The following is a 21,569-nucleotide window of genomic DNA, read 5'->3' as shown; positions in this document are numbered from 1 at the left end:
TGGGTGCAGGATGGGTGCTGCTGCCCTGCCCGGCCTCCATCTCCCTGCCCCCCGTGGCGGCCCCAGCGCCATCCCCAGGATCCCACCCATCTTCCCTCAGCCTGCAACGGTGGGGACCCGGCGGAGGGACCCCAACCCCGGGCAACGTGTGGGACCCCGATGCCTCCTCCTGGCCCTTTCCACCGGCTGTCGCAGCCATGTGCCCCCGTCCATCCCGGCGGCCCCTCGGCCGGTCCCCTTGGAAACGCATCCAGGGGCGGAAGCGCGGGGAATATTAAGCAGGTGCAGCCCCTTCAATCCCCCTTTGAGCGGGGACAGAGCGGGGCTTGTTCCCGGCGCGGGGAGCGCGGCCAGGTGCGGCGGCGGCCCAGGGGGAGAGGGGACCCCCGACCCCACCATCCCCCCGCAGCACACGCGCCCCACGGCTGCCCCTCGGCGCAGGGTGGGGTGGGCGAGGGGTGCGCGGTGGATGGGGGGGGTGCGGCTGAGCTGGTGTGGGTCCTACATGGGGGCTGGGGGGCACCGAAATGGGGCACCCGCTGCTCCCCGGGGCCCCCGGCCCTGCCCCGAGCATCCTTCCCCGACATGGGATGCGGGATGCAGGAGCAGCTGTGGCCGTGGCAGAGGAGGACGTGCGGTGACCTTGGAAAGCTTTGGCCAGCCGGGCGCTCGCGCCGGCCCCGGGAGATAGAGGTGGCCGCAGGGTGAGCGGTGCAGGAGTCGGTGAAGACGCAGCCCCTCTCCTGTGCACGGGTCCGGGCTGAGCCCCCGGTGCAGTGCGGGGCATCCCCACGTGCGTGGGTGTCCCCAACACAGCCACGACGTCCCCTGCAGAGGCGGGGTTCAGGGTGGCGATGGGCTGGGTGTCCCCCGGGTTGGCGGTGGCACCCGCAGGGTTCGGGTGCTGCCCTGGCTCTGGGGGGCCAGGAGGGAGCGCGTCCCCCCCGCGTGGCTTCAGGCAGCGCAAAGGCAGCGCCCGAGGCCGGGGGGTCCCGGGGGTCCCTCTGTGCCCGCGCACACCCACGCGTGCACCCGCGGCCCTGCCCAGCGTGCGTGCCGTGGGGCTCCTGCCCGCCGCCTGCCCGCGGCCACTCTGGGCTCGCCCTGGCCCCATTGCTAGGCCGGTCACGTCTGCGCAGCTTCTCCTCTCCCGGCTCTTCCCCTGCTTGATCCAGCCGCTGCGTCGGCTCGGCCTCCCCGCCTCACGCTGGGCCAAGGCCTGGAGCAGCCCCCTGCCCGCACCCCTGCCCGCACCCCCAGCCTGTTGGAGAGAGCCCGGTTCATGGTGCCCACGTGGATGGGTCACGGGTGATGGAGACCGTGGTGGCAGCTGGACCAGTTTGGCACTGGGAAGCGGTGCCGTGGCCGCGGGGCACCCGCTCGGGAGGATGAGGAGGGTCTGAGCCGCCACCGGGGCCTTTGCCCCGCGGGGACCCTGGGGCGCGGGCGTCACCCCGGGATTTTGGTGCTCTGCCCGCAGCTCGCAGCTGCTGGGGGGATGCCCCCAGCCCCCCCAGGCTGGGTGTGAGCGGGGGGCTCGGGGGCGAGGTCCCCCCGCAGTGGTTGAGGGTGCTGGGGGGGTCCCGGTGCTGGGGGGGTGCAGGGGAGCAGTTTGGGAGGGGGTCAATGGGGAATCCCAGTGCGGTGGGGATGCTGGGGCGGGGGGGGTCCCAGTGCAGGGATGCCGCCCTGTGCAGCAGCAGTTTTGGGGGGGCTCAGCGAGAGGTCCCGGTGCTGGGGGGTGCAGGGGGGTGTCCTGATGCTGGTGTGGGGATCCCCCCCCAGGAGCAGTTTTGGGGGGTCAGCAAGTGATGCCGGTGCTGGGGGGTTGCAGGGGTCCCGCTGCTGGTGCAGGGCTGCCCCCCGCATGCAGCAGCAGGTTTGGGGGGGGGCAGAGAGGGATGTCGGTGCTGGGGGGGTGCAGGGGGGTCCTGGTGCAAGGACCCCCCGTGCAGGAGCAGTCTGGGGGGGTTCAGCGGGGGATGCCGGTGCCGGGGGGTGCCGGGATGGGTCCCCCGGTGCTGCCGAGGCGGGGGCGGGGGGGTCCCCCCTTGCCGCATCCCGGAGCGCGGCTGCCGGCGGCGTCCCCAGTCCCGCGGGCGGAGCCGGTGGCTCCCGCCCGCCCCCAGCCCGGCCCGGCCCGGCCCGGCCCCCCCGGCGCCCAGCGGCGCGGCGCGGAGCGGAGCGGCGGCGGCGGCGGCGGCGGGAGGCGCGGGGCGCGGGCGGAGCCGCTGCCGGTGCCGCTGCCGGTGCCGGCCCCGCTGGCGGAGCCGCGGTCCCTCCATGCCGCCATGGCCCCCGCGGCTGCCCGGCCCCGCGCCGCCCTCGCCCTGGCCCTGCTGCTGCCGCTCGGCGCCCTCGGTGCGTACCGGGGCGGGGGGGGCGGGTCCTGCACCGGGGATGGGGGGTCCGGGTCCTGCACCGGGAATGTGGGGGGAGGGGGGTCCGGGTCCTGCACCGGGGATGGGGGGGGTCCGGGTCCTGCACCGGGGATGGGGCGGGGGGCGCCGGGGCCCGATCCCGGTGCAGGCGGGGGCCGATCACCTGTAGGAGGGCGGGGGGGTGGTGGATCCCGGCGGGGGGGGCTCCGCGGTCCCGGGCAGGGGCTGCATTCCTCTGCAGGCAGCCGGGGATGGGGGGGATCCCCTTGTAAGGGGCTGGATCCCCTTGCAGGGAGCTGCGTCCTCTGGCAGGGCGGGCTGGATCCCCTTACCGGGGGCTGGATCCCCTTACCGGGGGCTGGATCCCTTGGGGGGGGGGGGGCGGGATCCCCTTGGGTACATAGGGTGCATCTGCAGGAGCCTAAGGAGGGGCTGGACCCCCTCGGAGGAGGGGCTGGATCCCCTTGCCGGGAGCTGGATCTCCTTGCCGGGGGGGGGGCTGGATCCCGTTGTGTGGATGGGTGCATTTGCAGGAGCCAGAGGAGGGGCTGGATCCCATTGCAGGGGGCTGGATCCTCTTGCGATTATGGGGTGCACTTGCAGGAACCTGAGGGGGCTGGATCCCCTCGTGAGGGGGCTGGATTCCATCGCAGGGTGGGGGCTGGATCCCCTTGCAGGGGCTGGATCTGGGTGTGTGTATGGGCTGCACTTGCAGGAGCCAGAGAGAGATGGATCCCCTTGTAAGGGGGCTGGATCCCCTTGCAGGGGGGGTAGATCCTGTTGCGGGGGGCTGGATCCCTTTGTGGGGGCTGGATCCCCTTGTAAGGGGGCTGGATCCTCTTGCAGGGGGGCTGGATCCTGTTGGGGGGGGTTGGATCCCTTTGTGGGGTCTGAATCCCCTTGTAAGGGGGCTGGATCCCCTTGAGGGGGGAGTGTGGATCCCTTTGCGGGGGGCTGGATCCCCTCGCAGGGGCAGGAGAGGCCGGTCCCCGCGCAGGGGAGCTGGGGGGCCGGGGCAGCCGGGGGGGGGCTGTGTCGTGGGGGGTGGCAGAGTTGGGGGGCGATGACTGGGGCTGTGGTGGGGGGGGACCCACGGAGCGGGGGCTGCCGTGGGCTTGGCCCCTTCGGTCCCCGGGAGAGGCTGTAAAAGACTCGGGGTGCAGCCCCCCCCCAAAATGGCTTGTCATGGTGGGCGCGAGGTCGAGCAGGTGGGGACCCCCCAGGACCCCCCCGGCCTCCCCAGGGTGCGGGGGGCACCTCTGACACATCTTTCTTTCCTTGTCCCCCTCCAGCATCCGAGTGGGCCCCCCAAAACGCCAGCGAGGCCGAGGGGAGAGGCTGGGAGGGCTCCCTGGAGAGCAGCCCCCCGCGGTGGGACCCGGCGAGCAGAGACCCCCCGGAGGGGCCCAGCAACGGCACCGGCCCCGGGGGGGCCGCGGCGGGCGGCGAGCCCCCGGCGGGATCCCAGCTAGAGCCCCCCGGGGCGGGCACGGCCGCCACCACGGGCCCGGCGGCGGTGCCGGAGGGGTGCGCGGGGTGCACCGGGGAGGGCGATGCCAGCGCTCTGCCCCCCAAAGCCGGCTCGGCGGAGGACGGCCAGGCGGCGGTGACCTGGCCTGGTGACGGGGGGACGGTGGCAGTGGCCCTCGGCAGCCCCGAGGAGCCAGGGAGTGGCGAGCGGCCCACGCGAGCCTCCCTGCCCAGCCTGGGGGTTTTTGGGGGGCTCACGGCCGCCCCGCCGAGCCCCCCCGGCCCACAGCTCGCCACTGACTCGGCCGAATCCGACCTGCTGCTGGCAGCCGGGGGCTCGGCCACGCCGCAGCCCCCCGTGCTGGGTCACCCCAGCCCCATGCCGGGCGCCGCGGGGGACTCGGGGCGTCCCCCAGAGCTCTGGGTGGTCGCATCCAGCCCAGCCCCAGCGCAGGGGGCTCGCGGCCGGACGGATCTGACCTGGCTGGAGGCAGAGGAGCCCATCACCGCCACCCCAGGCCTGGCCGAGCTGTCCACCGACCGGACGGCCTCGGAGATCATCGACGTCGACTACTATGACCTGTTTGAGGGGGGCGAGGGGCTGGGGGGCTTCCCCGGGGGCGGCCGGGGGGCGGCCGGCTCGGTGCAGCGGCGGGAGCCAGAGGGGGCGGCCACGCCATGGGCCCTCCACGAGCTCTACGATGACTTCACGCCCTTCGATGAAGCCGATTTCTATCCCACCACCTCCTTCTACGCTGATGGGGATGAGGAGGACGAGCTGGAGGAGGAGGAGGAGGAGGAGGAAGAGGAGGAGGAGGAAGATGGGGGGCTGGAGGACGAGAACGGCTACCGGCTGCCCACCTCGGCCATGCCCGGTGCCCAGCCGGCACCGCGGGACCCCCGACCCACCGGCCGCCGCGACGTGGCCCTGCCACAGCCCTCCGGCGTCACAGGGGGCAGCCCCACGGCACGGCCACGGCCGGGGGAGCGGGGCCAGCCAGAGAACGGCACCGAGTGCCGGAGCGGTTACGTGCGGCACAACAGCTCCTGCCGCTCCATCTGCGACCTCGTGCCCAGCTACTGCCACAACGGCGGCCAGTGCTACCTGGTGGAGAGCCATGGGGCCTTCTGCCGGTAAGGGACGGGGACCCCAGGTCCCACGGGGAGATGGGGGGGCGCATGTAGGGGCTCTCCATCCCCTGTACCCCATTCCCGGGCTGTCCATCCCCATGCACCCCATCCTTGGGCTCTCCATCCCCCATGCACCCCATTCCTGGGCTCTCCATCCCTGTGTACCCCATCCTTGGGCTCTCTGTCCTCCTGCACCCCATTCCCAGGCTCTTTATCCCCCATGCACCCTATCTCTGGGCTCTCCATCCCCGTGCACCCCATCCCTGGGCTCTCCATCCCCCATGCACCCTATTCCCAGGCTCTCCATCCCTGTGTACCCCATCCTTGGGCTCTTCATCCCTGTGCACCCAGCCCCAGGCTCTCCAGCCCCATGTACCCCATCTCTGGACTCTCCATCCCCGTGCACCCCATCCAGGTCCCTTTGCCCCCGCAGCCCCATCCCGCCGGGGCACGGAGGGGCTTTCCCTGCCCCCCGAGCGGCGGCTGGGCAGGAATTAGGTCAGGGCCGCGCAGCTGAGGCTCCGGGGCCGCCGCGCTAATCGGCCCCGGCAGATTGCGCTCAGGGAGGGCCGATGCCGGCTGTGCCGTACGGCTCGGCACGCGCCATGTGGCTGGCGCTGAGCCCGCCTGCACGGGGGGACGCGGGTGTGTGGCGTGACGGGGCTGTCCCCTCCCCGTCCCCACCGGCCACCCCGCTCCCCACCGCCGCCGGGGCTGCGTGGGGCCGGGAGCCACGGGTGCAGGGGACGAGCATCACCTGCGGGGACCCTGACCCCGCTCCTGGCGTCCCCCACTGTCACCCATCTCACTTGGCCCCGGCGTTTTGGGGGGGGTCACCCCTCTCAGGGTGGCCCTTGGGGACCCATTAATCTCATCCCCCGTAATCTCCCCGATTACAGATGCCGGTGTCCCCCTCTGTGGGATGGGGACAGGTTTTTGGGGTGGGGGTCCCTAACCGCCTCCCCTCGCAGGTGCAACACGCAGGACTACACGTGGCACAAGGGCACGCGCTGCGAGGCCATCGTCACTGACTTCCAGGTGATGTGCGTGGCCGTGGGCTCGGCCGCCCTCGTGGTGCTGCTGCTCTTCATGCTCACCGTCTTCTTCGCCAAGAAGCTCTACCTGCTGAAGACGGAGAACAGCAAACTGCGCAAGACCAAGTGAGTGGCATCGGGACAGGGCCGGCACCCCCAAAACTGTCCCCAAACGCTGCGGGGTGGCACCTCGATAGCCACAGCGGTTCGGGTGGTCTCAGCTCCCGGCGGTGGCACTGGGGCTGGATGCGGTCCCATCCCCGTGCAGTGTCATCGAGGCCCCCGGTGCCGATGGGGACAAGGTGACGGTGGGTGGGAAAGCTCCCGGCAGCGGGTGCCCTGCGGGGATGTGGCTTGTGGTTCCAGCTCCACGTTTAATCCTTTAAAGCTGCTCCTGACTGGCACCAGTTAATCTGTTGCACTGGTAGCTGGGGCCACCGGCTGGGCTCACCATGCTGCCCAGGGGCTACTGGAGATGGTCCCCGCTGTGTCCCCGGGGACAGGGCTGGGGGTGACAGGGGAAGATTGGGGTCACCCCCTGCCCCAGCAATCGCTGCCCACCTCCCTGGAGCCGGGGAGGAGAAAGCCCTCCCAGCCCGGGCCCTAATGAGCTGTTAATTAGCGTTTGGAAGTGCCAAGTGTAATTAGCAGCGAAGCTCCGTGCCAGCCCGTGGGTCTCCTTCTCCGGCCCTGCAGCTCCTGCCTGCCCCAGGCTGCTCTCACCGCTCCCCTGCCTGCGCCTGCCTGCGCCTGCCTGCACCTTCCCACAGCTGGGGGTATTTAGCCCCAACCCCCCAGATCTGGGGACATTTAGTCCCCCAGACCCCCAGATCTGGGGCATTTAGCCCCAAAAATGCCAGAGCTGGGGTCATTTAACCCCCAGCCCCCAGATCTGGGGCATTTAGCCCCAAATTCCCTGATCTGTGAGCACTTACCCCTGCCAAGCCCCCAGATCTGGGGCATTTAGCCCCAAACCTATATCCCTGGGGACATTTAGCCCCCAAATCCCAAAGCTGGGGACACTTAGCCCCAAATCCCCACAGCTGAGGTTATTTAGCCCCAAACCCTACAGCTGGGGACATTTAGCCCCCAAACCCTAGATCTGGGGGCATTTACCCCAAACCTCCAGATCTGGAGACATTTAGCCCCCCAAATCCTCAGAGCTGGAGGTATGTAGCCCCAAACTCCCAGAGCTTGGGATATTTAGCCCCAAATCCCCACAGCTGAGGGTATTTAGCCCCAAACCCCAGACCTGGGGACATTTAACCCCCAAACCTTAGATCTGGGGGCATTTAGCCCCTCAAAACCCCCAGATCTGGGGCATTTAGCCCCAAACCCCCAGAGTTGGGGGCGTTTAGCCCGCAAATCTCCATCCCTGGGGACATTTAGCCCCCAAATCCCCATAGCTGGGGGCATTTAGCCCCAGCCCCCCAGATCTGGGAGCATTTAGCCCCCAGACCTCCAGCGCTGGGACCATTTACCCTACCAACACTGGGTTCACCCCAAAACGCAGCCGGGGGCACGGGGGGTGCTCGGTGGCGTCCCCGCTCTCACCGCTGTGCTCTCCTCTCCCCCCGGCAGATACCGCACCCCGTCCGAGCTGCACAACGACAACTTCTCCCTCTCCACCATCGCCGAGGGCTCCCACCCAAACGTAAGGAGGCTTCGTGGCACCGTCCCCCGCTCCCACTTGCTGTCCTACCCGTGTCCCTCTGTCCGGTAATGTCTCGTCTGTCCCCCCCACCCGTGGTCCCAGCACTGCCTGGGTGACTGTGTCACCACCGGGCCCCTCTGCACCCTCCTGTCCTTGTCCTGCCATGGCCACTGCTCCGTCCCCTCTGTCGGGTCCTGCCGTGCCGCATCCTCTCCCGAGTACCCAAACCAGACCCGAGCCAGGCAGGGGGTCGGTGTCACCCTGCTGTCCCCGTGCCCCGTCCCCTCCTGCCCGCATGGCAACCCGGGGAACCACCATCCAGATTTGCCCGGTGGTTTTATCTCCATGTGCGGGTGGCAGGGGTGGCTGTGCCGGCATTCTCGGGGAGGGGACAGCTGGTGCGGTGTGGCTCCGGCAGACAATGCTCCCCGTCTGCGGCATCGCTGGGGCAGGACCGGCAGACGATGGCTGGCAGCAGCGGGCAATGCTGGAGGGTGAAACACTCCGGGATGCTGCTGGCATGGTCGGGATGTGGCCGCCGGCGTCCCCCAGGGCTGCCCTTCCAACCTCCTGTCTTTTGAATCGAAACAGAGAGAAGCGAAGGGCTTTGCCCAGCGTGAGCTGGAGGAGGAGCGTAGGTCCCTCTAGCCTTTGCCTTAGCCCAGAGCTGGTTTTCCCCATCTTTCGACCGCCTTTAGCAGCCGTAGCGTCTGCCGCCGCTCGGCCCGGCCACCCTGGCAGGAGGCTCCCAGAGCCAGCTCGCTCCCCGCTGCGGAGAGGATGAACCTTGGGATGAATTCGGTGCCGCTCCCTGGCATCTCACTGGGGTCTGACCCGTCCCTCGTCCCCTCCAGGATGCGGAGGGCTCAGTCCTACGGTGGCACACGGTGCCCGGGACACAGCGCAGCGAGGATGCGGAGGGGACAGGGGGGTCAACGCCCCTGCGAAAGGGGTTTTTGGGGACATGCGGTGCAGCCCCTCCGCTGGGCGATGGAGTTCGGTGCCCCGGCTGTGGTGCCCATCCCACGGGCTTTGCCGTGGAGCCGATGGCACAAGCCCTGGCCTGGCCGGGCGCTGCTCATAGGGTCACTGCCCAGAAGATGGAGGGTTCCCATCCTCGTGTGACACCAGCCCTTGGGTGTCTCCATCCATCCACCGGTCACCACTCAGCACCGGGAACACCATAACCACTGCAATGCCGGCGGGTGCCTCACCGCCACGGCCCATCCCGCCCTCGCAGCCCCCCACACCAGGGCCCATCCTGCCCCGCCAGCGCCGACAGCGACGCCGGGACCGTCCAGGCACAGATGTGACCCAGCACAGCCAGAGCTCGGCCCCGGTGCCGGGGGAGCCGCTCTCCCCATGGATGCGGGACAAACTCGGGGCGCAGCCCAACCCCAGCGGGGAAGATGCTCCTAGCAGCGGTGCGGGGATGTCGGGAAGAGGCATCCCCGGCTTTGCTGCCGGCGGATCCGGCCAGCGGCACGGTGGGGCCGGCTGTACGCTAACGAACTGCAATAAATCCAACCCCTCGGGCCTCCTGCCAAGCGCCGCTCGGGGAGTTGCTAATTGTCGCGGGGATGATGAGACGAGCCAGGCTGGACATGGGAAGAGAAACTGGGTGGCGGGAGGACGGCGGGGGCGGCTGGAGGGGTGGCGGGTGGGACGGCTCCCGTGGCCGGCGTGGCTCTTGGGTGCTGTTGGCAAAAGGCTTTGGGTGCTGGAGGAGCCCCAAGGTGGGGACCCGTGGCGGGGACTGGCAGCGAGTCACCGTAGGCGGGGGGGACCCCGTCGCCCACTGGCTCCCCGCCGTGCCGTGAGCGCCACACTCGCCCCCGTGCCAAGCTGCGCGCGTTCGGAGGGGGGATGTTTGTATTCGCCTTTGGGCAGCCCTGCGGCAGAGCCCGTGTCGGGATGCTGGGTGGCCAGCGGCGATGTCGGTGCCGTCACCCAGTCCCCGCTGCGGGTCACCCCCCCATTACAGCGGTGTCCCCCACGGCACGGTCACCTCCTGACACCCCGTCTCTCCTGGCAGGATGACCCCAGCGCTCCCCACAAGCTGCAGGACTCCCTGAAATCCTGCCTGAAGGAGGAGGAGCCATTCAACATCCACAACTCGACGTCGCCCAAGCACGACGGCGGCAAAGGGGAGCAGGACGGCGGCGAGCTCAACTGCCTGCAGAACAACCTGACGTGAGCAGGGGAGGAGAAGGAGGCAAGAGCGGGAGCCAGCCCTCCCGTCCCCTGCTCTACAAATCTCCGGTCTCCTCCCCGTCCGGTATCTCTTTTTTCCCGCTCTGTGGCATGCTTTGGTGTGTTTTGTACAGAGGAAAACAAAAATTAATTAATAATAATACAAAGTCAAAGGCTGTAAATGGTCTTTGGCCGCGTCGTGTCGTGGGGGTGTTTGGTTTGTGCTCCGTGTCTATCGCTTGGGTTAGTTCAGCGCTGTGATTTCTAAACCTTTGCCATTCCGCAACTGACTTTTTTTGTACTTTTACCCCACTTTTTTTGAAATACAAGTAAAAACAACAACAACAACAAAAAAAAGGAAGATCTTGAAATAAAACTTTTTTTTTTTTTTTAAAGTTAAGCCTCTTGCCAGTGCCTGCGATCTCCTGACACGGACGCAGCAGGTCCTTGGTCCCTGCTCCCCCCAGGTCCCATCCGAGCGTCACCCGGGGGGTGGTGGGCGCCCGGTCCCTGCCCTCCCCGGCTTTGCCAAGCCAGGGGTACAATGCGTCCCGCCGGAACGCGGGGTGCTGCCATCCCGGACACGCTGGGGTGCAGCAGGACACCCTGGGATGTCTGGCAGAGGTGCCCGGGCTGCACCCTGCTCATGGGGCCTGCTCTGTCCCCATCCCCGGCACGGGGTGCCCCTGCAAGGCTTGGGTGCACAGGGCTGTGACCATCACCGACAGCGGGCTCCTGGCCACCTCCTGCCCAGACAGCCTCCTTCAGACGGAGCTGCCCGGGATGCCCGTGGGATTTTGGGCTCTGCAGCCGAAATTCCCTGGGGTTGTCACCCCCCTGCTCCTCGTTTCCATCCGGCAAAACCCCTGGCAGCTTTGGGGACGCTGGCCCAGCCTCTGCTGGGGTAAATCCGAAGCAGCCCCCTGATTGCCATCGCCCTGCCCCGGGACCAAGCGTGGCGGGGGTCTCTCCCTGCGGGACCCCAGCACTCCCACCACCCTCCTCTCTGGCCACGGCTCCGTCTCGCTTCCTGCAGGAGCCGATTTCTTCCGGAGACGGATTCACCCATGAGCCAAAACTCACGGCTCCTCGGGAGAGAGGAAATGAAGCAATTAATCAACATACAATATTAAGCGTGCCGCACATTAGGGATGCAGCGGGCAATCTCCCCGGGGCAGGTAGGGGCTAAAGCCGCAGCTCAGTGTGTTTTAGACATTCCCGATGCTTTCCACGAGCTCCTAAATAATTAATTCTCAGCTCATTCAGGGAGATTAAAACATGAGGGGTGGCGGTGGGAGCCAACAGGCGATCCCCAGGGTCATGCAAAGTGGAGCAAGCGGCTGGCCAGCACTGTTGCGGCTTTGGTTTTGCTGTTCCCCTTCCAGCACGGAGCCGTACGACAGGTAAAATCATGGATAAAGCACTGGGGCAGCACGGCTGCTGCAATAAAAGATGGCTGGGGCCAAGCTCGGGGGTAGAGCGATGTGTTGGGGGAGCAGGAGCCCGGCTGAGCGCAGAGGAGATGCTGATGCCTGAGAAAGCCTCATGGGAAGGCAGGCTGTCCCCGGCATGGGCAGATGCTGGGTGCGAGCTTCCCATGGGACTGGGCAGGAGGGAAAGGGAGACGGAGAGGGATGAGCGTCGCTATGACAGGAGGGAGAAGGACCCATGCTTGCGTACGAGGAGCGAGGGAAGAAGAAACGGTTACGGGCATGTGTAAGGAAGGGGATGTTGGAGGGGATGGGGAATGACATGGGGCTGTGGGTGCAAAACACCTGCGGGGCTGCGGGGAAGAGGAGGGAAGGGGCACCGCAGGGATGGGGGAGGCCACCCCACATCTCCAGCTGCCCTTGGAGGGAATCAGCGGGGCTGGGTGCAGGGAGACGCGGGGTGGGATGGGGCGGCCGAGGAGCGAGTCTAACCGGCGAACATGCAGCTGCGAGGTGAGCTCTGGAAACTCTCCATGCCTCGCTGGGATCCGTCCTGACGGCACCTGCAGGTCCAGCCGGACGCTACCTGGGGAGGCAAGAAAATCTCCTTTGCAGGGAAGAAGCAGCTGGCACAACGCTGGTCTCTTGACCAGACAGAGAAACCTCATCCCTGTTTTGCTGGCCAGCAGCAGGCCGGTCTCCTGTCTGGGAACAGGGCTGCCTTCGCCCTTTGGGTGATTTGGGGAAGCAGCCACCTCTGCTGTGCTCCTTCTTCTGCTTGGAGGTGAGGCTGGCACGGCACAGCCCTCCATCGCGCTGCCGGCACGGCACAGCCCATCCGTCCCAGCACAGGCCATCCATCCCGGCACAGTCCATTCATCACGGATCCACCCTGGCTCGACACAGAGGCACCCACCTTGGGAGCCTCCCAGGTGGGCAAAGTGGCAACTGGGGGTGCTCGTCCTTCACCACCCATTTTTTGCCCTTTCAGAAGAGCCCAGGACGTGGCCAAGGTGTGGTGGGCAGCGAAGGACAGCGGCGGACCAGCCTCTGTGCAAAGCCAAGGCTGTAACTCCGCGGCGTTAACCCCTCGTTTAAGAGCAGTGAGGGATGGACGCGAGGAGGAGCCGAGGGGACGGGTGTCAGCCTCGGCCCGGCACCCTCGGCTGCAGCTGCTCACCCACACAGGCTGTAGGGATTCAGGGCAAAATTGGGTCACGAGGCTTTAAGCAGGTCTAAGGAAGCTCCTGTTCATAATGCATGTTAGGAAAGCTGGGGGTATTTGTCCCCCTGTCCCTCCGCTCTGGGGCATCGGTCTGACCCCCTTCCTTGCTGTGCCCCCTGCTTCGGACCCTACTCACCTACCCAGCATGCTCCCGTTTCCCGCATGAAGACACAACCTCCGTTCCCCATCTCGCTCCAGTTGGCCGCCAGGCCTGGAGCCCCATCTCGCTCTGGGATCAGCATCCCTCGACGTGTCTCGGTTTCCCCCCTGGACGACGGCATGTCCCCAGCCCGTGGGATCTCCTCCTCCTCTGGCTTTGCCGGAGCACCGAAGGAGGGAGGAGCACGGTTTGCACGCGCGGGTGCATCAGGATGGAGGGGAGAGCCAGGGTTACCCAGAGGGCTGGGCTCCCTGTCAGCACCTCATCTGACACAGGGAGAGCAGTGGGGACGGTGAAGAGCATCCACTGTGCGCTGCACTGGTCACCAGAACCAACTTCATGGGCCCTGCGGAGGAATTTGCCTCCCAGCCAGCAAAGCAACACATGGGCTTTAATCAAACGCCTAATCGCTTTGAAACAGCGAGGGTGCGGACAGCTATTAAATTTAAATGCTTGGTTAGTTTGCTGGGAGGGGAGGTGGCCTTTTGTGGCTGGGCAAGGGCTGGCACGGGACGCGGGGTGCGAAGGGAAGGGAATTGGCATCGGTACCGGGTCTGTCCTCCTCGCTCCGTCGTCCTCCTTTCTCTCGCAGACACATAACAGGATTAGAGCCGCGACCCCGAGACAAGGAGCCTTTCTTCCTTTTGACGAGCTCCGGCTGCCTGAAACAAAACAGCCAGAGACCTGATTCACCGGCTGAGCCCTGGCCGGGAGAGCGAAGGAGGGGAGAAGGGGTGGGAGCAGCGGCTCCGTGGTCCCTGGCAGGCTGTGCGCACCCTGAGCCGTGCTCAGCACCCTCAGTGTGGGATGCTGCTCCTTTGGGACCCGGGGTTTGGCCCTCCTTCCCCGAGCTGCTGGGAGCCTTCCCTGGGAGTGGAGGCTGGGGATTTATCTGATACCTGGAGCTGGTGGGGTGGGATCTCTGTGCCCGTGTCCTCTCCAGCATGGTATCTTTGCTGGCTTGGGTTTACACATGCCGTGCACAGCCGCAGCCATCGTCACAGGGTGCTGGCCCCCACCATGCCGGCAGAGGCACCCGCTTCGCCCCGTGTGCGGCCCCAGACGCTCCCAGCCCACCACAAACCCGCATCCCGCCACCTCGCCGGACCGCACCAGTGTGGCAACGCCGCGTCTTCCCCATGCGGCCTTTTAAACAGCCCCGACGCGATTTCCTGGCCTGAGGGCTGGCCCCACAGCCCCAGCAGCTCCCCTTGCCTTTGAGGAATATTGGGAAGATGAGGTTGGCCGCCTCCTTTCCCCGTGTTCGGTGCTTAACTCACCCACGTCCTCCACCACGGTACGGGCTGGCTCCCTTTGACTGTAGCTGCAGCCCAGACGTGCTCCGGTCGTACACATCTACACGTGGTCAGATGAATCCCACGCTTGCTGTCCCACCTCCAGCCTCCCGGGACCCGCGATAAGGAGGGTCAGGCTTGCGGGACCATTCCCAAACCCTCCTGGACCATCCCTGGGAGCCAGCCCCCAGCACAGGACCGCTGCACGGGGAGCTCAGGATGCGTCCTGGTGACCCAAAGGCACATTTGGGAGGAGAAATGTCCTGCAGGTCACTGCGGGGAGCATCTCTGCTGACATCCAGGTCTTGCTGCCATCGCCGGGCTGCCTCCTGGCTTGTAGGAGCCCTCAACTGGTATTTGCATAGCCAGAAAGCATGGGGATTTCAGTATTTAGTGATGGGAAATACCAATTACTCCATTATTCTCAGCCTCACTGTAACAGGGAGCGAATCCAGTATTAAACTGACCCTGCGTTGGATTTAAAGAGAGGAGAAAAGCAAAATCCTCTTAGCTCGGTAAACTGTAAAATGCTCAGTGTGGGAAAGAACAGCTGGGCGTGCGTTCGCTGATGTTAGCGAAGCTCTGAGGACGGCTTTAACCACGGCAGCCCCTGTTCGTCGCTGCTTTGTGCCATCCTGGCCAGCACAGGAGTCGGGTTAAACTGGTTCTGCTGGGAGAGGAAGAGAGCGGGGCGCAGGCAGCCCAGCACGCTTGCAGGCAGCGATGGCGATCAGCCACCGGCAACTGATTTGAAACGTAAAAGGCAGGAGGCAAGTTGTTGGCGGAGACTGAGCGTGGAGCGACCAAGCTCAGAGCCCTCATGAAGGGATGTGCAAGAAAAGGGAAACAAAGACAAGGGAGCCCGAGACGCTTTGAGGCCGGGTAAGATCGATCTCATGGGAGGCACTTTAAAGGTGAAAGGAGTTAAGGAAGCTGGCAGTTCTTCAAAGAAACGATGCAAACAACACACACACAAGCCACCCCAATAGGAAATGTGGTAGGAACCAGCTTGGCTACGTCACAAGCTCTTCGCTGACCTCAGGCTCAAGAAGAAAAGTTTACAGAAAGTGGGAACTAGGTCAAATTACTAAGGACAGTTATAAGGGTAGCATAAGCATGTGGGGAAACATCAGGAAGGCCAAGGCACAAATTGAGATGGAAATCGCGAGCGTCATTAGGAGGAAGAAGAAAAGACTGCGTCGGCAGGAGGAGAAGGAGCAAGGGCGCGCTGGGCCGGACCCAATGAAGAAGGAAGGCTGCTGACAAAGGGGGCTGGGAATTCAAGGGCTTCACTGTTGGGTTTTTTTTTAAAACCAGTCTTTAAAAATGCCGACTGCAAGCAGATGCCTACCACAATAAATAAGATATAGCGCGCTCTCCACCGAGTGAGTGTTAATTGCAATAAATAAGAAGACTAAATAGCGTACGTGGATTGGTCAGGTGTTTTCTGATCTTCATCCTACGGTACTTAGAAAAGCAGTTAAAGCCACCTCAGACCTGTTAGGTACCACAAGGGTTGGATAAGGTTTGACAAGACTGGGTGCAATTTGAGGCATGCCGCTTCGGGAAAGATGCAGCCTGGGGGAGAAGGTTCAGGGGAAGCAAGAAGGAAGATGAGAGATGCAGAAAAGACAGCCTCTGCGGGGTGGGCAGCGCGGAGAACTGACGACCGAGACATGAGAGCAGTCTCAAGGGACGTGAAAGACTCCTTCAAAACGGCTGGGAATGACCAGGGTCTGTGGTGACATGCCAGAAGGCCCCCAAAAAAGGGTGAACTTCAAATGATGAATGGCAGTTGCCAGAAGGGACAGTTCAGCAAGACACTAGGAAATATTTCCTATCTGTAAGGAGAACGAACCAGAAGGACAGACGGCCCGCGGAGGGTGGGCAGCTCTCCTTGTAGAGGTCACCAAGCCCGGGTTAGCTGCGTCTCTGTGTGACCAGAAGTGCTGACTCCCGTGCGGCGAGGCTCTGGGGTTGCCGATCCCCTGGGTCCCGCTCAGCTCTGTTTTCTGCAGTTCTGTGTTCGCCAGCGCACCACTTCTTCGCACGGACAGCGGTGGGGCTGGGGGATGAGCTAGTCTGGCTTCTCTATCTGCCAGACACTTCACACCCGACTTTTTGCTCCTTTCACTCCCCAATATTGAGGAATATTGCTCAGATCTATGTATACAAGTTGCATTTATTAAATGAATTAGAAGTCATTCTGCAGAAGCACCTAGGAGTCTCGGAATGAAGATCTTTTGCTAGGTGCTACAAAAACGCAGCATGAAAATACGGTTCTTGCTTCAGAGAGCTCAGAATTTAACTGCAAGGCAAGAGACAACAGATGGAGACAATCTGTTGGGTATAAGAGTACAAAGAAACAGTGAGACAATACTGGCTGGCATGGCAGACAGGGGGGTTTAGCACAAGACGAGCCAAACTTGCTGGGGTTTTGCGCAGACGTTGGAGAATAGGGGATTTCAGGAAGGATTTGGGAGAAGATGAGGAGATTCTAGCTTCTGCGTGGTGACCCAGGCCGGGGATACAGATGTGGAGCGGAGAAGCGGATCTCTGAAGTTATCCGTATCGTCTGCAGGCTGCTGAGAGCACATCGTACGCGAGATCGGCAGAAATAGGAGAGGACAGGGAAAAAAGGAGCCGTGGGAGAGCTCTGTGAGCGAGAGTTGGGAGGGCGAGAAGGAAGCGCCGCAGAGGGGGTGATCAGAGAGGCAAGAAGAAAAGCAGGACGGGGCAAAATGAGGAAGAGTCAGAAGTGTGAAGGCTGAGGGGATGAGGGCGGACGGGAAGGGCAGAGGATCTGGCAAAGAGCAGTGCCTTCAGAGAGCCCAACACCTGCAGCTGGGAGAGGAGGACAGCGTTGCCTCTGCCTGCTTTGATCCCGTTTTGCTCGCAGCCATCCTCAGGATCTCGGCGGTTGCCTGCTGAGACGACTTTGCTGCCGGATCCTCTGGTTTCAGCACGTTTCCCAGGGATTTTTCAGCCTCTGCTGGAAAAGGCCTGGAGACCCCTCGTGGAGAGCCAGCAGGCATTTTGCTTCGAAATGGTAAAGTGAATTTTAAAGGTGACCTGAAAATTGAATCAAAACTCTTTTTTTTTTTCCCCCTTGCTTTATGAATGCAGTAAATTATTCTTCACAGCCACCGGCAATCAGCAAACAAACCGTGGTTAAATGTAGCAAAGGATACTTAGGTTCGACATTAGCAGCAAGTGTACAAAGGGGGGATAATGAGGCGCCGGAAAGAAATGCCAAGAGAGGGTGCGGAGTCATCGTCGCTGAGGGTTTCTAAGAACAGGTTGGACGAACATCTGTCAAGAAAGGTTTCAGTTGAGCTGATTTTGCCTGGCGGCAGGCGTTGCTCTATCTACCCGGCCTCTCCGGGTCCCTCCAGTCGTATGCTCAGTGATCCTGCGATGCTCCTGCTTTTTTCTCGTCAGAAATGTCAGGCCTGCTCTTCCACCCCTCTGCAAAAACAGGTTTGTGAGCTTCATCTTCACCAGGGGCTGACAGAATGGTAATTCTTAAGCATTTTCTCCACATTTTAAACAGTTGCTACATAAACGGAGGGATATGCATGTATATACGTATACAAATAGGCAAAAAGGAAGATTTTAAAAGGGAAATAATAAAAATCATTGCCTGTCCTATCTACTTTCTCTATTTACCTTGTGTTTCTTCTGTCCCAGTTGTATCAGACCCCCCATAAAACCTTCCAGGACAACGAATACCCAGACGTGAGATTAACCCCACGCTGAAGTGTGTACCTGGCTTCACGCAACCAGTGTAAAGAGAAGGTAAAAGAGGGAGGCGTACGCACTGACGCTGTTGTGGATTTTTCTTTTTTAGGTGTCTTTTAAAGGCAGCTCAGGTGTCCCAGCTGTTTTCCTGCATCCTCAGGCATCTAAATTCGTATTTATTTTCGCCGTCTCCTCCCTGGCACTTTGTCCCTACAGCCCAACCCAAACTATTCTGCGATTCTACGATCTGCGGCCTCGGGGAATCCCAGCTAGAGGGTTCGTAAATACCTGTGGGGTTCTGTTTCAGCAGCAGCACTTTTCCCAACCGCTGCCAAGCTAAAAGAGACAGGAACGTGGAAGCCAACGCTCCCCGCTCTCCGGCTGCTACTTGGCTACTTTGCCCTCTGCGTTTCTGAGCCAGTTCCTGAGGAAGATGGCGAGGTCCTGTGCCGACCAGTGTGGTACCAGTGTGATACCAGTGTGGCACCGGGGAGACCCGCTGGCTGCCAAAAGTGGATCCAAACACAACCACAGGCAGCGATGTTCGAGCTCGGGAGCTCTGGTGTTTGCTGCTCTTTTGCAAAGCGTAGACAAGCTGGGAAAAAATAAGTCAGATGTCCACATTGCTAGTGTGACAAGAAGAAACCAGTTTTCCCTGTGTTTTCCTGCAGAAAAGAGCTGCTGTTAATGGCAGAGGGGTGAGGACGGAGGTTACGGCAGGGACATGTTTGAGCAGCAGCGACAATGGCAGGAGCAGGCAGCAGGCGCCGCCGGAGAAGAGAACAGCCCTGCCTCTCACGCCGGGCTCCGGCCGCCCTTCTTCCACTGCCTGTCCCAGGGAGGGACCCGCTGGCTTAGAAATTCTTTTCAAAGTCTGGCTCTTGCATTTCTTCGGAGAAATGCGGCACCTGGTTCAGCTCATCCATTATTCCTTCCAGCTGCTTTTTGCCATGTCAGGGCCCGAGCATTGAGCGGGCTGAATTTATCCCCCGAACACAAGCTGAGCTAAAGGGACAACTTGCCCGTTTCTTTTCTTACCCGGCCATTGACTCAGCCCAACATCTGCTCTCTTATTAACCTTCTCTGGCCCCAAAGCACTAATGATCTTTTATGACTGAAAGCATTACTAAAGCATTTAGCATTGTATCAGCAACAACGGAGTTATCTGAAGACAAGAAAACCCTCCCACTTTGGTACGCTCCTTTTGCTGCGGTGTCATTTGATTTGTGCATTAAAATCCAAAGGGACGGGAATATCCCGGATAGCTCAGCAATAAGGAACGCAGGCATCGCTGTCGCCAGAAACGGATAATCAAAGGAGGTAAATCAAAGTGCCTTCTCCCTAAAAATAGTTTTCCACACGCTCGCATCAAGAAGCCCGGTGCTTTTAGGTAACCTTCCCTGCCGTGCTCTTGGGAATTACCTCAAACACCGCAAGATTAATTGTTTTGATTTGTTCAGTTGTTTTTTTTCCTACTCTTGGTCATAAATTGCTTTTTACCCACCGGTCTGCCATAGCAGAGGAGCTTAATCGTAAGCAGCATTGTTACCTATGGATGCCATATGGCTCCACTATGCAATACTGACAAGGTTTGCTGCATTGTAAATACTGCAAATAAGCACGGAGCAGATGGGAGGGAAGGGGCAACAGTTTTAACAGCAAAATTCTCACTGCCGTCGCGCAGTAACAAGTCATGAAATGTGAGAAGGAATATATTAAGAAGGACAAGAGGTGTTTTGAGAGATGCAGCTGTACTTTGCATGCGGTTTTGGTCCCCTTCCCACTGCAAAGAGAAAAAGAGAGGATTTTACATTTCATTTACAAGGCATTTAGGGCTCTGCAGCTCCTGAACGAGCTGGAAGGAAAGTGCTACAGAGAGAGAAATGCGACAGCGCAGACAAAAGGTGGTCTGAAAATGGCATATTTGCCAGCATACAAATGCAGCCCTACAGAGAGCTCTCAGGTAGGAACGTCTCCGGGTTCTTCTCCATCTGTGAACTCCCTTTGCTGTCGCCTGTGCTGCGGAGCGGGGCTCTGCAGACAAACCATGTGAACCAGGAGGCCAGGAGCCAGACTATTTCAAAGGGCAGCGAAGGAATTAAGGCTCTGGCTGCACCAACACAGGGCAGGGACTTAGCTGGTTACTGGACTCCCTGAGACCAGACCCAGGTTCCCAGCTCTGTGAAAGGGTAGGAAAACAAAAGCAAAGCGATTTGGACTTTTAAAGAAGCTTTCGGCTAAAGCTGTTACAGAAATGAAGCCATCAAAGGGTAAGGGAGGAAGTCCTTTCACAGCTAAGTAACTGGTTAAAAGACAGGAAGCAAAGGGCTGACACAAATGATCGGTTTCTGCAAGGAAGAGAGGTTACAGACGGGATATCTCGGGGTCTGGCCTGGGACCTGGCTCACCAGAATATTCCTAAATACTCTGAAGAAGGGAGGGAGAACGGGATGATAAATTTTACAGATCATACACATACGAACATAGGAAATACGGAGAGAAGAACAGCTGCAGTGGCTCAACCAAATATCCATACAGCCCACCACCTTTTCTACAAGTTGTCCTAACCCGAAGGCGAGGGAAGACCAAGGCCAAGGCAAGCACCGCTTGTGTTCCCACCGCTCTTCTCCTGGGCCCCAGTAATCGGCAGCTCGGGGACTTCCCAAGCCAGTGGTGGCCCTCAGGAGATCTCCCTTCCATGGACTTGTCCCCTTCTCCTGTCGATTCACCCTCCTCAACACACAGAAACCTTCAGCAGTGATAATTCGCGGTTCTGAAGAGCCCCACGCTAAACTACACAGGCGCCTTCTCTCTTGCTCAGCACTTGCCATTTATTAGCATCGTTTGATGCCCCCTAATGCTCGCAGCGGACCAGACAGTGCAAGGCTGGTGCATCTTCTCTGGGGGCCCCTTGGCACATCCAGGGCTCCGGCATGTCTCCTCTCAGCCGAGCAATCCTCGTCTAAATTATGAACATCAGTTACAAAAGCTTAGACGGGGCAATGAAATGGAAAGGTGAATTCAGTGCCAAAAAATGCAAACTCAGGCACACGGGCAAAAATAACGCTAAATAATGTGGATTTTTGTGGTTACAGGCTGTAAATTTGCTGTTCCTCCTCAGCTGCTAGGCGGGAACTGCTGCGGCTCGTTCTTTGAGAGTGCCAAATTAATGCTCAGCAGTGCTCAAATGTGCTAACAACGTAATAGGATTATTAAGGGAATAACAGACCCCTCCCAAATAGCCCCCTGTCCTGTGGCATGTTGTATCTGCCATATAAACCCAGGGACCCGCAGCTGGTGCAGGGGGGAACCAGGGTGGTCACTGGTGCCACCAAGCCCAGCTGGAGGCCGGTCACTGGTGGTCGGTACTGGGATCCAGTCCCATTTAGCACCTTCATTAACGATGGGGATGGAGGGTGCTGCTGCTGTGCGGGGCCCTGGCCAGGCTGGGCTGACAGGATCCTCATGGAGCTCAACCATGGGACAGGCCAACTCCTGCAGCAGGATGAACCCCAAGCACCGGCTGGGGGCTGCCCAACCGAAGCCCCCCGGCAGGGAAGGCCCCGGTGGGCACCAGGGCGAGGGTGGCCGGCGACGGGGCTCACCCCCCGCACCGGGCCGCATGGCCGGCGGGGGCGCCCGCGGCGCTGGGCCCAGCCGCAGCGGCACAGGCTGCCCGGGGCGGCGGTGAAGCCATCCCGAGGGATGCCCGGGGCCCGTCCCGGGGCCCCGGCTGGGGCCGGGCGAGCCAGGCCGAGCCCCGAGGTCGCCCCGGGCCCTGAGGGGAGCGGGAAAGGGCGGGCGGAGGCGGACGCTCCGCCCCGCCAGCAGGCGGCGCTGTCCGCTTCCGCTCAG

General features: G+C 62.0%; 1 protein-coding gene across 2 annotated transcripts; it reads left to right on the top strand.

The window, feature by feature from the left end:
* Window positions 1-2,227: 2,227 nt before the first annotated feature.
* On the top strand, window positions 2,228-10,039 carry CSPG5 (chondroitin sulfate proteoglycan 5). Of its 2 annotated transcripts, none has more exons than XM_087733038.1 (5): window positions 2,228-2,361; window positions 3,674-4,985; window positions 5,954-6,142; window positions 7,598-7,670; window positions 9,706-10,039. In XM_087733038.1, exons 1-5 carry the CDS (start codon window positions 2,292-2,294, stop codon window positions 9,865-9,867), a joined length of 1,806 nt encoding a protein of 601 aa, XP_087589164.1. In that variant the 5' UTR covers window positions 2,228-2,291; the 3' UTR covers window positions 9,868-10,039. The 2 variants fall into 2 exon arrangements, with proteins under 2 accessions (XP_087589164.1, XP_087589172.1); XM_087733046.1 differs by lacking the exon at window positions 9,706-10,039 and adding an exon at window positions 8,262-9,217.
* The last annotated feature ends 11,530 nt before the right edge of the window (window positions 10,040-21,569 follow it).

The sequence above is a fragment of the Nipponia nippon genome, unplaced genomic scaffold, assembly GCF_047370975.1.
Source record: "Nipponia nippon isolate SJK-2023a ecotype South Korea unplaced genomic scaffold, ASM4737097v1 scaffold_1, whole genome shotgun sequence".
NCBI lineage: Eukaryota > Metazoa > Chordata > Aves > Pelecaniformes > Threskiornithidae > Nipponia > Nipponia nippon.
Note: the sequence above shows the minus strand (reverse complement) of the source record. Positions and strands in the feature narration are given on the sequence as shown.

What these genes read in the sequence shown, in the direction of transcription:
- CSPG5 (XM_087733038.1), top strand. Translation starts at nt 2,292, where the DNA reads ATGGCCCCCGCGGCTGCCCGGCCCCGCGCCGCCCTCGCCCTGGCCCTG. An exon ending in GCTGCCGCTCGGCGCCCTCG is followed by an intron (nt 2,362 to 3,673) that starts GTGCGTACCGGG and finishes GTCCCCCTCCAG; the next exon opens with CATCCGAGTGGGCCCCCCAA. An exon ending in AGCCATGGGGCCTTCTGCCG is followed by an intron (nt 4,986 to 5,953) that starts GTAAGGGACGGG and finishes CTCCCCTCGCAG; the next exon opens with GTGCAACACGCAGGACTACA.